The sequence below is a fragment of the Ornithorhynchus anatinus genome, chromosome 3 (genome assembly GCF_004115215.2).
Source record: "Ornithorhynchus anatinus isolate Pmale09 chromosome 3, mOrnAna1.pri.v4, whole genome shotgun sequence".
In the NCBI taxonomy this organism is placed as follows: domain Eukaryota; kingdom Metazoa; phylum Chordata; class Mammalia; order Monotremata; family Ornithorhynchidae; genus Ornithorhynchus; species Ornithorhynchus anatinus.
Window position 1 is genome coordinate 43,889,531 of NC_041730.1, and position 14,052 is coordinate 43,903,582.

Sequence of the window (14,052 nt, forward strand, 5' to 3'; positions counted from 1 at the left end):
GTACAATACAGTGGATTTGGTAGAGACAATCCCTGCCCACTAGGAACTTACAGTCTATAGGGAAAGTCAGCATTAAAAAGATTAGGAATAGGAGAAATAGGAGGGAGTTGAAAGGTTTGGAATAGTTAGTGGGGGCAATGGGCATTGGGGTCAATGAGGAAGGAGAAGCAGTGTTGCTGAGAGGATGAGAGGTCAGAGTTAATCTAGTAAGGAAGGATTTAAAGTGGTTAAAGTCAGCCTGATGCTTGGAATTCTGCCAACAGTGCTACACAGAATCTTTAGAAATCTTTAGCTTTATGGAATATTTGCTCCAGCTATACAGCTGAATAGCTTCTTATCAATTACTTAGGAATTTTTGCAGTCTTATTGGAATGGGAATAGATTTACAATTCAGTTTCCAGTCAGCATTTGAACTCTATTTACTTTGAGCAATATGGAGTAAAACTATCTAGATCCAAAGGATTAATTTCATGTTACTAGGTACATTATTTTTGTACTATAATTTGTGTCTGGTCCCATGAGAGTGTGAATGTGATGACACAGGATTAGAAGAGGCTAGGCAGAAAGTCCTGTAGTAGTAATGATTGTGTTGTTACCACCAGACTCTTTTCAATAATTAATTATTTGTGGTATTTGTTAAGCACTTACTATGTGCCAGTCACTCTACTAAGCACTGGGGTGGATACAAGCAAATCAGGTTGGACGGAGTCCTTTTCCCACAATGGAGCTCACAGTTTTAATCCCCATTTTACAGATAAGGGAATGGTGACACAGAGAAGTGAAGTGACTTGTCCAAAGTCACCTAAGCAGATGAGTAACAGAGCTGGAATTAGAAGCCAGGTCCTTCTGACTCCCAGGCCCATGCTCTATCCACTAGGCCATGCTACTTCTATTATTGACAGTAGTGAACCTACCAATCAGTGGTATTTATTGAATGCTTACTCTGTGCTGAGCACTAAGTGCTTGGGAAAGTAAAATACAATAGAGTTGGTAGGTGGGTTCCCTCCCCTCAGAGAACTTACAGGCTAGGTTACAGTTTAGAATCTACCCAAAAGTAACTCATTTTTTGAGTGCGATTTAAGAAGAAAAAAGTCCTTAAAAATTTTCCCCACGAGCTTCCTTCTTTCCTTCCCTCCCTTGGCTTCCCCAAGTCTTTGGTATTACAACGTTTCACTATTCCTAGCATGGTGCCAACATAAAACTCACTGCCTCCTGCTGGGCTCCTGATAAAAGATTGCCAAGTTGCCATGCTTCTGTGCCCAACTCTGCCTCGGTCATTAATTGTTGCTCAGTACCGCATTATCACCTCAATTTTATGGGACACCTTCAAGCACTGTTGTGTCCATTTAAATTATAAAACTGTTTACGAGAATATTTTCATACCTGATCTCACAGTTCCTTAATATCTAAAATACATATTCCTAGTGGTCTTCTTTTCCAATATTCCAGTGTAATCACAACTGGAGAAAAATGTAATAGTTATTTAACGATGTACTTCAGTGGGATTTAGGGGAAAAAATTGTGATTTTTGTCTAATATTTAGATCTAAAATTGCTGTGGCATTTAGAGTGATCATATTTAAATTTACAGTTTAGTAGGGCTTGAATGGTATTAAGGGAACTTTAATATCAGAGAATGGTCACCCATAAAAAAAGTACAATGAACTTCAAGGAGGCCACATTTGAGGTTTCCAGTATCAATTTCTCCTGCTCCTTGTGGTTCCTGGGATATTGCCAATTTACCTTGAAGTAATTTTATCTCTGTGTTGCTTGTGACAGAATGTATCTTCTTTCACGGTAGACACATTTCCAAACCACTGAGGCAGGTTTATCGGGACTCATTTCACTTTAGGGACATATTTTACTACAAGGCCACTACTCTTGAGTTTCTAGACCCTCCATTAGAAGCATGGTAATGATAATGATAGCGGTAGTACTATTATTCTGATTATTGTATTTGTTAAGCGCTTACTAAGTGTCAGGCACTATTCTAAGGACTGGGATAGGTACAAGTTAGTCGGTCTCTGTTCCACCTGTGACTCACACTGCCTAAGAGAGAGGGAAAGCAATCAGTCAATTCATTATATTTACTGAACGTTTACTGTATGCAGAGCACAGTGCTAAGCACTTGGGGGAGCACGATACAACAAGCTGATAGACATGATCCCTGCCCCCACGTCGGTCAATAACAATTATTCATTCAATAGTATTTATTGAGCGCTTACTATGTGCAGAGCACTGTACTAAGCGCTTCAAGGGTCTCCATCACCTTTCCCCCTCCTACCTCTCCTCCCTTATCTCTTTCCACTGCCTACCCCGCACGTTCCGCTCCTCTGCCGCCCACCTCCTCACTGTCCCCTGTTCTCGCCTATCCCGCCGTCGACCCCTGGGCCACATCCTCCCGTGGTTCTGGAATGCCCTCCCTCCCCACCTCCGCCAAACTAATTCTCTTCCCCTCTTCAAAACCCTACTTAAAGCTCACCTCCTCCAAGAGGCCTTCCCAGACTGAGCTCCCCTTTTCCCTCTGCTCCCTCTACACCCCCCTTCACCTCTCCACATTTCCCTCTGCTCCTCCCCCTCTCCCTTCCCATCCCCTCAGCACTGTACTCGTTCGCTCAACTGTATATATTTTCATTACCCTATTTATTTTGTTAATGAGATGTACATCATCTTGATTCTATTTATTTGCTATTGTTTTAATGAGATGTACATCCCCTTGATACTGTTTATTGCTACTATTCTTGTCTGTCCGTCTCCCCCGATTAGACTGTAAGCCCGTCAAAGGGCAGGGACTGTCTCTATCTGTTACCATTTTGTATACTCCAAGTGCTTAGTACAGTGCTCTGCACATAGTAAGTGCTCAATAAATACTATTGAATGAATGAATGTACAATACAGCAACAGATTGAGACAATCACTGCCGAATGATGGAATTATTGAGCACTTGCTATATGCAGAGCACTGTACTAAGCGCTTGGGGGAGTACAGTATAATATAACAGACACATTCCCTGCCCACAATGAACTTAGTGTCTAGAGGGGGAGACAGCCATTAATACGAAAAAAATTACGGATGCATACATAAGTGTTTGGGACTGGGGGGATGAATAAAAGGAACAAACCAGGGGACCTATACGGGAGAGAGAGAAGCGGAAAGGAGGGCTTAGTCAGGGAGGGCCTCTTGGAGGATGTGTGCCTTCAATAAGGCTTTGAAGGTGAGGAGAATAATTGTCTGCCAGATATAAAGAGGCAGGGCGCTCCAGGCCAGAGGCAGGACTTGGGCGAGAGGTCGGCGGCAAGACAGATGAGATCAAGGTACATTGAGAAGGTTGACATTAAAGGAGCCAAGTGTGGAATCTGGGTTCTAGTAGAAGAGTAGCGAGGTGAGGTAGGTGACTGAGTCCTTTAAAGCCGATAGTAAGGAATTTCTGTTTGATGCGGAGGTGGATGGGAAACCACTAGAAGTTTTTAAGTAGTGGGAAACTTGATATGAATTTTTTTTGTTGAAAAGTGATCCGGGCAGCAGAGTGAAGTATGGACCGGAGCTTATCATCTAGCATAGTTTATAGTCTAGAAAATTGCAGGTATCTTAGTCCCATTTTACAGAGAGGTGAAGTGAGGTCATACTGCAGGGCAGTGGTAGAGCGCTGGGATTAGAACCTGCATCTCGTGATCGTTTCCACCAGGCCACTCCAGAGTTTTTGGATGATGAGAACGGTTATGAGTTCATCATTACCCTGCCAGAGGAAAAGAGCAGCTCATAATTGAAGAGTGAAAATCAGGACCCAGTTGTAAAACAGTTTAGAGCTGTTCTTTAGCTGGTAGAAAACATACACAGGACTATGTGCTAATCTCTGTTTTGAAATAATTCAAATACTTGGAAAGATTAAAAGGTGTGGGGTCAGGTTGAAGAAATTGGCAAGTCAGGTGAATTGTCAGCATCATTTAAACTTAACCTAGTTTTCTCCCTGAAAGATCACTTTTTTGGGCATATATATTTTTATTTAGCTCCCCTCACCCCTTTCTTCATTGACAACTCTCTGGTTTGTTCTGTTTTGTTCTTATCAAACATTTCTTTATTTTGCATGCACTATACACTCTACTTCATAATTTTCTTTTAATTTTTGCACATCCTTAGCTAATTCATTGTTTTTAACAAGTGCACAAAGGGTTCATCAAAATCGCAAGGTTACAATTTCCAAAAAGAAAGATCCTGCTTAATCCTAGTTCAGAGTAACCTTTATGAGTGTTCTCTTGGGTATAAAGAGCACCCTGCTTCCAGCAGAGAGATTCTGGAATATTGAACAGATTATTCAATAATGCAGAGTGGGTTCTGAAGTCCCTTATAAAATCTGCTCGTGAATGTGCTGCTTTCTTTGCTTTGCTACTTCTTGTTTCCATAGTTTTCTTCATTACATAACTCTTGGATTTGGGAGCTATTTTCTGCTACTCTCTCAAATTCCTCTTTAGTTCTTATATTTTTCTTTGACACGTTTTACTTAAACTACCAAGAAGGTGAGATGTCCTGGAAAGAGTACTATTTGTTGGAGTGGCAAATCTTTATCCTAACCGAATAACTTCAGAGCTACTTCAATTGTTAGATTGGCTAATACAGATGCATTACATGGCATGTCAGGATAATCTGATTGAAGTTGATCAGATTTAAACATAAGAACAAACACTTCAATGTGAATTAAGCATGAGAGAAGCCATATATAAATGGGCAATAGTTACATATTTTATTCAGCAAAGTCTCATTTCCTCTCAATGAACAATAGTTCTACTTGAAATAGGCACTTTAGTCATTTTATTCAGGAAAAAGGTGGGAAAATATATCGAATACAAGGTGATTTACATTATGTTTGTAAATTGTGAGTTCCAAATTTTTGGTAAGTTATGCCACCAGGAATACTGTTGTATTGATTGGTGATAAAGTTCGTTTTAAAGTTTTACTCCCAAGCAGTAAAAAAGGGAAGGATAGTTGAATTTCTGGAATCTAATTTTCAGGCCAGATGAATGGAGCACATAAAAACTGTATATTTTCTGAACGTTTGTAAAATGGTAATTTAATTTTAACTTTCTCTATTATTTTTAGGGTGTTCAACAGTGGGTTTCCAGTGCGATTCCTAGATATGGAGGATTTTGTCTCTAAGTAAACTGAAGTGACCAGTTGTGGAAATGTTCACTTGCATACTAGGGATAGGACAGTTTCTTTACTAAGAGATAGACTCAGTAAAATACCAAGGCTAATATCATTTGCATAACTCTGCTGCTCAGCAGCTCAGTTGAATCTAATTGTAATTCAGTTTCCAGATTACCATGCTAGGCTCTCCGCATAAAATATGCAAAATATGATATAACCAAAGGGATGAATCTTTTTTTTTCTTCCTGATGATATATGAAATCTTCTTTAGTTCCTTCTTTAGTATTCAACTGGAAGGTACAGAAACAATATAGATACAGGATGCATTTTGCAGTTTTTCTGGGAACATATAGTAAGAGATTATGGTTCCTAAATGTGCAGGGATAAAAGGTAAAAAGAAAAAGATATTTTATTCACATAAATTCCCAGGTTGCCTGAGTTTATATTCTTACTTTTATTTCTTCCATTTCAAACATGAAATGAAACCATGAAAAATGCTAGTTGGCTGCCATTTGACTTTTCATTGGCAATGGCTCCGCAGGCTAATTCAGGGTAAACAGATGTATAAACATGTCCGGTTTCAATCTTTTCGTGATGTTCTGTATATTTCCCTTGTTTGTAAAATGCACATAGAAATAAGAATCCTCCTAGATCTTTGAGCGATTTACATAAAAAGCATCAAACTTTCCCAAGCATATTACTAGGAACCCGTGTTCAAAATCCCCTTTGATTTCTCTCCTTCATTTTTAAACAGCCACACAGGGCAGTTTTGTTTATCTGAGATTGGTTACTTATGGAATGTCAATGAAAAGGTTAGTGTAAAATTGCTTATGAGAGTGATTATATTTATGAATAATTTCCCATATGATGTTTTAGGGTACAGCTTAGCACCTCAATAGGAAGCTATATACAGAAACAACATGGATCTTGCAATTTCATCAGGACAATGCAAGTAGATTTCAGCAAGGTTGGTTCCAACTCATCTGTGATAAATGAGAAGATAAGGCAATCAGTGCACACCATGACACTCTGTGCAGCTAGTTAGGCACACTTCAGAACTATTCAGGTGTGCTCACAAAGCTTATGAGTCTTACATGGGGGGTGTCGCAATATAAATACATCCTTCATGGTGGCCACTAGTAATGCAGGAGTTGCCTTTCTAAGACTTAACCCAGGTCAGATATAAATAATAGATGTTAAGAGTTAGCTCTGATGTTGGGTTTGCATTTCAGACGGTAAATTTCAGTTGGGTCAAAAGAATGTCTTTTCCCTCTTTTTGTTTGTACAGTTCCTCTGCTTGCTAAGTGCCTGCAAAATTCCATCACACCTTTACGGGGACCTATTTGGGTTTCTAAGGGAGAAGGTTTCAGCCCCTCAGGAGCTAAGATGTACATCCAAGGAGTTCTTTTGTCCTTGCACCAACGATTAAAGTCTGCAAAAAACTATTGTAGAGAGGTGAGTAGTCCCAATTTTAAAAGTCTGCTTTTTTTTTCTTTTAAAAATGTGCTTATGAATTGTGTAGAGACAATGATTGGCATTATGTCATGAAGTACTGTGACATGTACTGCATGTGCTCCAGGACCCGTTAGGGAGCCAAAATGCTTCTCCTGTAATCTCAAAGCCAGCAATAATGGAGCTAATTGTATCTGTCTTTCGATGTGGGATGTCATATGTCTCCTCGTTTCTTGTTGCACACTGGGCAAGCTAAAGCTACTCCTTTTCTGGAACTTCTAAACAGACAGCCTTTTTAAGTAGGAAAATGAAAAGCTTTTAATTTTTCAGGTTTGAACTATTCAGGCTCGTATTTACTTTTAAGAAGAATCCTTAATACTAAAATCAGAGGTGTTGATTTAGGAGTCCTGTTAAATTTAGTTGAAGTCATATTCTACTAAATTTGTGCATTTAATTATGGGACAACAGAACCATTTGTAGTTATTTTAATTGGCCTTCGAATCTGTTTATTTAACTAACCAAAAAACTTGAATTGTAGGATTAGAACTAGGTTATAGTGAGTGTGACTGGTTAGCCCAGATTTCTCGTTTGTAACAGTATATGTGCAAGTGCCTATCTTGTTTGTCAGAGCCCTCTTCTCTTACCCATTTTTTTTTGTTGTTTGAACTTGTTTTTGAGATAGTCAAATTAAAGTATATTCTAATGTTCTCATTCGGGAATAATATCCATTTGTGAAAATTGGTGTGCTCAAATTTTAAACATGCTATCTGCCCTTTGTTCAAGATTAAGGATCCACGTTTATGAGGTTAAATAAGAATTATACATTACACGACCAGTTGGAGTCTCCAGCTTGGAAGTTGAGTATAATCTCAGGCCCCAGTCGATTGAAGAATGAATTTCTTAAATATGTCCTACCATCATTCTGTGCAGACTGCAGGAAGGGAGGAGCAGGCGGAGGGAGGAGAAAGGGGGGGGGGGGGCTCAGTCTCTGTGTTCCCACAGCACCTCCTGCTGTCTGATCCATAAGAGCAATTTGCGTTGACTTTAGATGAAACAGCAATATTTCTGTCTTGAGCTAAAATAATCTGGCCACCACCAACAAAAAAAACACAAGGGACTAAAATAGAAGAAAAGGTTTATTTCCAAGATGTGTTTTTTTTTTTTTACCCAAAGCTAAGTACCTATAAAAAGTTCACTGCACATAAGAATCACAGTATGAAGTTAGTAAATTTTTTTTAAATGGAATAAATCTTTTAGATCAATCTTCACGTCAGTTTTTAAGTAAAAGTTTCAAAAAACTGATGAGAAAACATTTGCCCATTTGAAAATGGAATTTTAGTATAATTTAATCTTGGATTCACTGTTCTTTTGTTGATTTTAAACAGAAATGACACTGAGAGAAAAATGAATTACAATTTAATTGTGATTGCTTTAGTTGTAAAGGACATAATAAAAAAAGGGCTTCATTTAGAAGGATAATTGTGCTCTGAGTTTTTAGTTTAAATACTCCTAGTAGAAGTTCTGAACATTGTAACAAGCCAGTAACTTAAAGCATCAAATATAAAAAAATTAAATATGGTCATTTGGGGGATTTATAAAAAGTAGAAGGTTTTTTTAAAATTTCCTCTAAAATGGACAATACAGATATTTTGGTGAGGTAGTGATACAAAGGGAAGAAAAATCTAGTTTCAAAAAACTGTTCTTTAATCGCTTTAACTTGCCATTATGGAGTAAAATAAGAATTTAATTGACAAGTAATGTAATTGTCCTTAATTTCATAGTTGTACTATTTTATGAAAAACTGGAATACTTACAGAGCTCACTTGCTTTTTATTATCTGTTATTCAGTACATTTAAAACTATATGGATGAAAATATGTTTGAAAGGTAATTCTCTGGAGAGAAGAAAAGACTTCTATGGAGGGGGATTTTAAATTGCAATTTTTCAAATTATCTTAAATTATTTGATGGTGAAACCTCAACAGCAGTAACATTGTGCCACTTTGAGAATACTAATTTTAGTCACGCTACCACAGCTTTTATTGAGCCTATTTTACTCCCATTTTGGGGGTACAGTGAAGTTTGGGTAGTGTAATTTTAGTTAGATGGTATTTTCCATTTATATATCTGTGTATATAAAAATTGAAATGAAAGAAAAATAAATTTTATATATGATAAATGCATAGTTTATAACTTGTGGACTGGATTTGCCTTACCATGCAAATCTGCAGCTTTGTCAAGCATTCTCAGTTATAAGTATTGTCTGGTCTCTTTCCAGGATGTTATTTATCTTATGATACAATTACTTTGTTGAAAATAATTTCCATTGCTAGAACCTCATCGTTGTACCACCATTATGCATTACAAGTGTCTTGTTTCTCAGGAACACGTTGTTAAGTGTTAAATCCGGCAGTAACTTGAGAGGGAGTTGGACCTAGTGTTCCTCAGTAGAGAATCCCGCTCCTTATCGTAGCGATAGCACTGATGAACTTTGAATTCTCTTCACTGCATCTTACCTGGCAAATAGACTATCAGTGCTATTTATTGAGTGTTTGTGCAGAGCACTGTACTAAATGTTTGGGAGAGTACAATGCACTTCACAGCACGAGTACTTGTAAGGATATTGAAATGGTGACTTCTCTTTCTTCAGCACCTTCTCCATAGAGAGTAGAAACCCAGTCAGATGTCGATATATTATTGCGTACAATCCAGCACATTATTGTCTTTAAAGAAATGCCATCATTCCAAAGAATCATTCCTTTATGGGGATTCCATCCAGATGATTGCAAACTTCCTGTTGTTGTGCTAATCACCCAAATGTGCATCACTGTGAGAAAATTATTTACAAAACAATTTTGAAAACAAAGATGGAGCTACTATCTTATTCTTCGTTGTTTTATTTTTACAGTAAGAAATCCGACTTTGAATAATCAAAATAAAGGACAATTAGAGTTGCAGCCCTGGCTTATCTTAAAATGAATACTTGAAATATCTGTACATTGGAATTTTATTAAGGTTTCTAACAATCTGAAATCAATTCGACTTGCATCAATCATGTGAATTACCCTAAAAGTAGAATCGCTTTTTAAATTGGTCAGAATTAGAGGAGTTCGAGTTAGGTACAGTGGGAACAACAGAAATAGCATAAGCGTGATAGTATGAAATGCAGTTAACACTTTCAATCTTGGGGGCTTCGCTATCTCATTAGCATTCTTGTTATGTAGTTGTGCTGTTGGTGGGGGTGTTGAAGCAGGAATGCCATTGTGCTGAGTTCCAGTGTTTGGGGACAAACACTGCTGTGGAAGGAACGTGTGAAAAGGCCATAGTACTGTCAGTGAATGAGGAAGGCTGTGCTTTCTGTATGCTTCAAGCAGGGAAGCTGTCATTCACAGGCCTAACACAGCTAAACAGAGGCCAAAACACAAGACTGACTACCTTTTAAAATGATATTAGCGATTTTTAAACGTGATCTTTATTTATGATCGTACATAAAACATTCGGATGTTGGCAGAAAACATAACAAAAATATGCCATGACAGAGAAATTTATAAAGCATTGTTGGGATATCAGTGCATATGATCTGGAAAGCTCCATCGTGGAAACTGTTGGGTATACATAATTCTTTGGAATAGCAAAATAGATTTGATTCTGTGCACCTACTGAATTTTCAATATCAGAATTTTCAATATCCGTTGTAATCTAAATTGCTTATATAGTTAGAAAAATACAGGTGAAACTTTACAAAGTGATTTAACATGGATAGCACCTCAAATTTTTATATTATTTATCACAAAATTTCCTCAGATTTTAGATAAAGTAGGTAAAACAAAACTTTATTTTATGATGGGCTTATTGAGAAATAATATTTCTGTACTATTATCGCCAACCGTAATCCGGTAAACCTTGAAAAAATAGTTCATCATTACATACTGATTAGTCATTATGTTCTTGTGATGAATTCAGAAAGAGAAAGAGAAGAAAGACTAAACTATAGTACCTCCACCATCCATGATTAAATTATGAAGTAACCAGTAAAGAACTTGAAATTCTTTCCATTGTGAATCCAGACAATTTGAAGGAATTAATTTACAGAAGGTTAAAGGCAGTTTTCATTCATGTATATGTGCAATACCTTGTTTTTGTGTTTCTATGATTTAGTTTTAAAATGTACCCATATTCTCTGGTAGTTAGCTAATATTAGTGTTGCATGTGGAAAAACGTGTTGTTAGCAACAAACAAACCATTTACCCCTTTCCCCTCCTCACTTTCCCCACAGTGATTTCTGTCCATTTACTAACTTGGAATTTGTATTTAGAACTCTTTATGTTTTTTACTAATCCCTTTGACTATTAGTGACAAATATTTTAAACTGATGAGTTTTCTGCTTTCCAAGGGAATTTTGGGTCTGTCTTGTTCATTTTCATGGACATTGAATTTACTAGGCAAAATTAAATTCCTTAGTTTTTCATTGCATCTAATCATCACAGTTTCACTATTGATACGTAGTGCCTAGAAAACTTAGATATCATATAATTTTGTATCTATAGTGTCTAAGATACATCTGTATTTCTATATCTATAATATTTAAATTGAAGCAGTTATAATGGCTAATTTTGGTGGGGATTTTGTGGAGAGAAGGTAGTGAATTATTGTAGTTTCCCAATATATGCTATACTGATATGTTCAAAATACAAATTAATATGCATTAAGGTATTGTTTTCCTGGATTATAAATCTTTATAAATCCTTCCAACAAATGGCAGATATCAAAACAACAATAGTCAAAATTCCACTTGTCTAATTCAAAAATGTCTTAAATTATATTTATGAATTTATTTGTTGACAAAAGTTTATTCAGTGCTGTCTTTGAAAGATAGGTTTTAAATCTTCTTAATGTGGTTCATTTTGGTTAGTTGAATCAGAATTACTTTTTGCCATCAATTGCAGCGGTAGTAAATATTTCTCTCTAGCTGTATATTTTCAGGCAAAACCCCTAACTGTTTTGGTCATTTACCTACATTGATCTAATTTAGAGCAAATTTTTAATGCTTATTGAGATTTTCATTAAAAATCGTATTTAATAACAACACAGCTTGCAATTAAAAGAATATACAATTAGTTTTGCAGTAATTTTCAAATTGAAAAAGAAAGCTACTGATGATCATTCTGATGTGTAATTTCTTAGGCTCTTGGGCTGTTTACAGATTTGAGGGATGGTTGAAATTTTTCCCACAACCAAACTGCATTCTACTTACTCAAAGTATTTTAAGAACCTTAAACTTGTGTCTTTTTCTAAGTGTCATGCCTTGAGCAGGCCTAACATCAGTTAAATGAAGTGAAAATTGCATTCTTGTCTTGATAGAGATGAAAATGGATTTCTGGTCATGAAATAGATGTAGTTGTCACTTTTTTAAAAAGGTGTCAGCAGTTTGCTTCAGCGAGTAAGGTGCCAATTCAGTATGACAGTAAACTTGTGATCTGAGCAATCAATAAAATGCTTCAATAACTTCTGCTTCATTACACTTATAATAAGAGGCTATAGATCTGTGGCACATAAAATGTTGATAAAGAGGATATATAGGGACTGTCTGCGACACTTTTCTTGGAAGTACAGTAAGTGCAATATTGCCATCTAGAGTTTGTGCATAGGTAATTATTACAAAGGGAAAAACTACAGTGGGAAAATAAGCCTTGAAAGCACTGTTTATTTTCCGTCATTTATCAGTGACATGTATGTGTTTCTGTGGGGAACGGTTCATTTGTCTTGTCACAAAGCTGTTTTGGTTATGAGAAAATGGAAAAAAAGTTTGTATTTTCCCTTAATTTTCTCTGAATAAACAATAAATAGCAGCCCCTTTTTCTCATATTTAAACGGAATCGGAAATCTATCTTTTCCTTGAATAGTATCTGTCACAGCCAATCAAGGAAATACTGAATCTAATGTCTTATGGCTTCTAGAAAGCTGTTAGAATTTTTAGAATATTTCAGCAGTTTAGTGTATGTAATTCTTCATGTAATTCATGTAATTCTTCAGTGTTAATTTTGCCCTAGCGAATGAACAGTACTGTTTACTTCATAAAAAAAAATCACTTTAATTTAGCAACTCTGGACTTTCTGTGAAATATTGCATTTGATTTAACATATATCAAAACAGGTCTTTGTTAAACAGTGTTTTGGAAGTTGTGAATAAACTGGGACTCTACCATCTGTTTTAAGAGTTCAGTTCACAGAGTCATTTTGACCTTTTCCAGAAAAATGGAAAAAAGTCCATTTTTACCGAGAGTAATTTTCACAGTGCATTAAATATTACATTAATTGGTTCTTTTCAGCAGAAACCAACTTCACAGGCGTAGGCTTTTCCATAGAAGTTGAGATTGCCTGTATCTTCCAAACTTATTATTGAAAGAGTAGAATTGTAATAGAGACAATATCATGAATAACTTTTAAAAATGGGTTGCGAAAGCTTCTCCCAGTCCGCGTTATGTGCACTTCACCGAAGTACAGCGCAGCTTTCAACATAAACAGTTAACAAATCTGTTCAGAAAGGTGGGGGAGGGGAGTTGCTTTTATTCCTCCATTCATTTCGGCAGTCCTTTTCATCCAGCAATCTGGATGGACAGTTTGTAGAAGTCAACCAGGCTTGCAGGTTTCCCCAAGAAGAGTGAATTGGTATTTAAATGATAGGAATATATTTTTTCCTTCTTTAAGAAGATATATGTAGACTTTTCTCGTACATTAACTTGGTAACCGTTCCCACAATAAATATTTCACATGCAGATTTGGGGAGAGGGAGAAAGAGAGAGAGGGAGAGAGAGAGAGAATGTGTACAGTCATGTACTCTAAAATATGATCCATCTCAAAGGAAAACTGCATTCCACAATAACAATTAGAATAGAGTTGAAAACCCATTTCCTAGCCGGTTTAAAAAATTCAAGATGTTGCTTCACGAAAAAGACATTACGCTTTAAGGGTTTTGATCTTATTGTGGAGAAATTGTTGCATTTTAAAACTGAAAGTAAATTAGACACAAAGTTGTTCAGTAAATGAAAGCAGGTTTGACAAATTTTCTTTAAATTACTCAACCACCTACAGGTATTATTGCCTAAGGCTCTTTTGAAAGGAGAATAAATTTTATAGAGTTACAGCAGCAAAGTGAAAGAGTGTGCGTGTGATAGATTCCCTGAACAGCTTCAACACCCACAGGTATTATTTGTAAGAAAACAATCATGCAGAGTCTTCAGCTGGTTAGAGAGGGCACAGCATTCTATCTTCACCTGACATCCTATCTGTTCTGTCAACATCCTGGGCCCCCCGCCTGACACCCCTCCTCCCCAAACCCTGCTCGCTGAGAGGCTTGTGTGAATGGACAAGAATATGAATGTTTTGGGGTTGTTTTTTAAAGCACTGAGTCAGAATTGAATCCACCATTGTCGAGCAAAAACCCCAGACTGTCTTTAGGAT

At 36.7% G+C, this 14,052-nt stretch overlaps 1 protein-coding gene across 1 annotated transcript in view; it reads left to right on the forward strand.

Annotated features, from left to right (window-relative positions):
• Positions 1-14,052, forward strand: part of DCDC1 (doublecortin domain containing 1) — a 406,529-nt gene that overhangs the window by 80,886 nt on the left and 311,591 nt on the right. Inside the window, exon 9 of the mRNA XM_029060915.2 lies at positions 6,430-6,596. Coding sequence (XP_028916748.1) covers positions 6,430-6,596 — 167 coding nt within the window. The remainder of the gene's footprint in view (positions 1-6,429; positions 6,597-14,052) is intronic.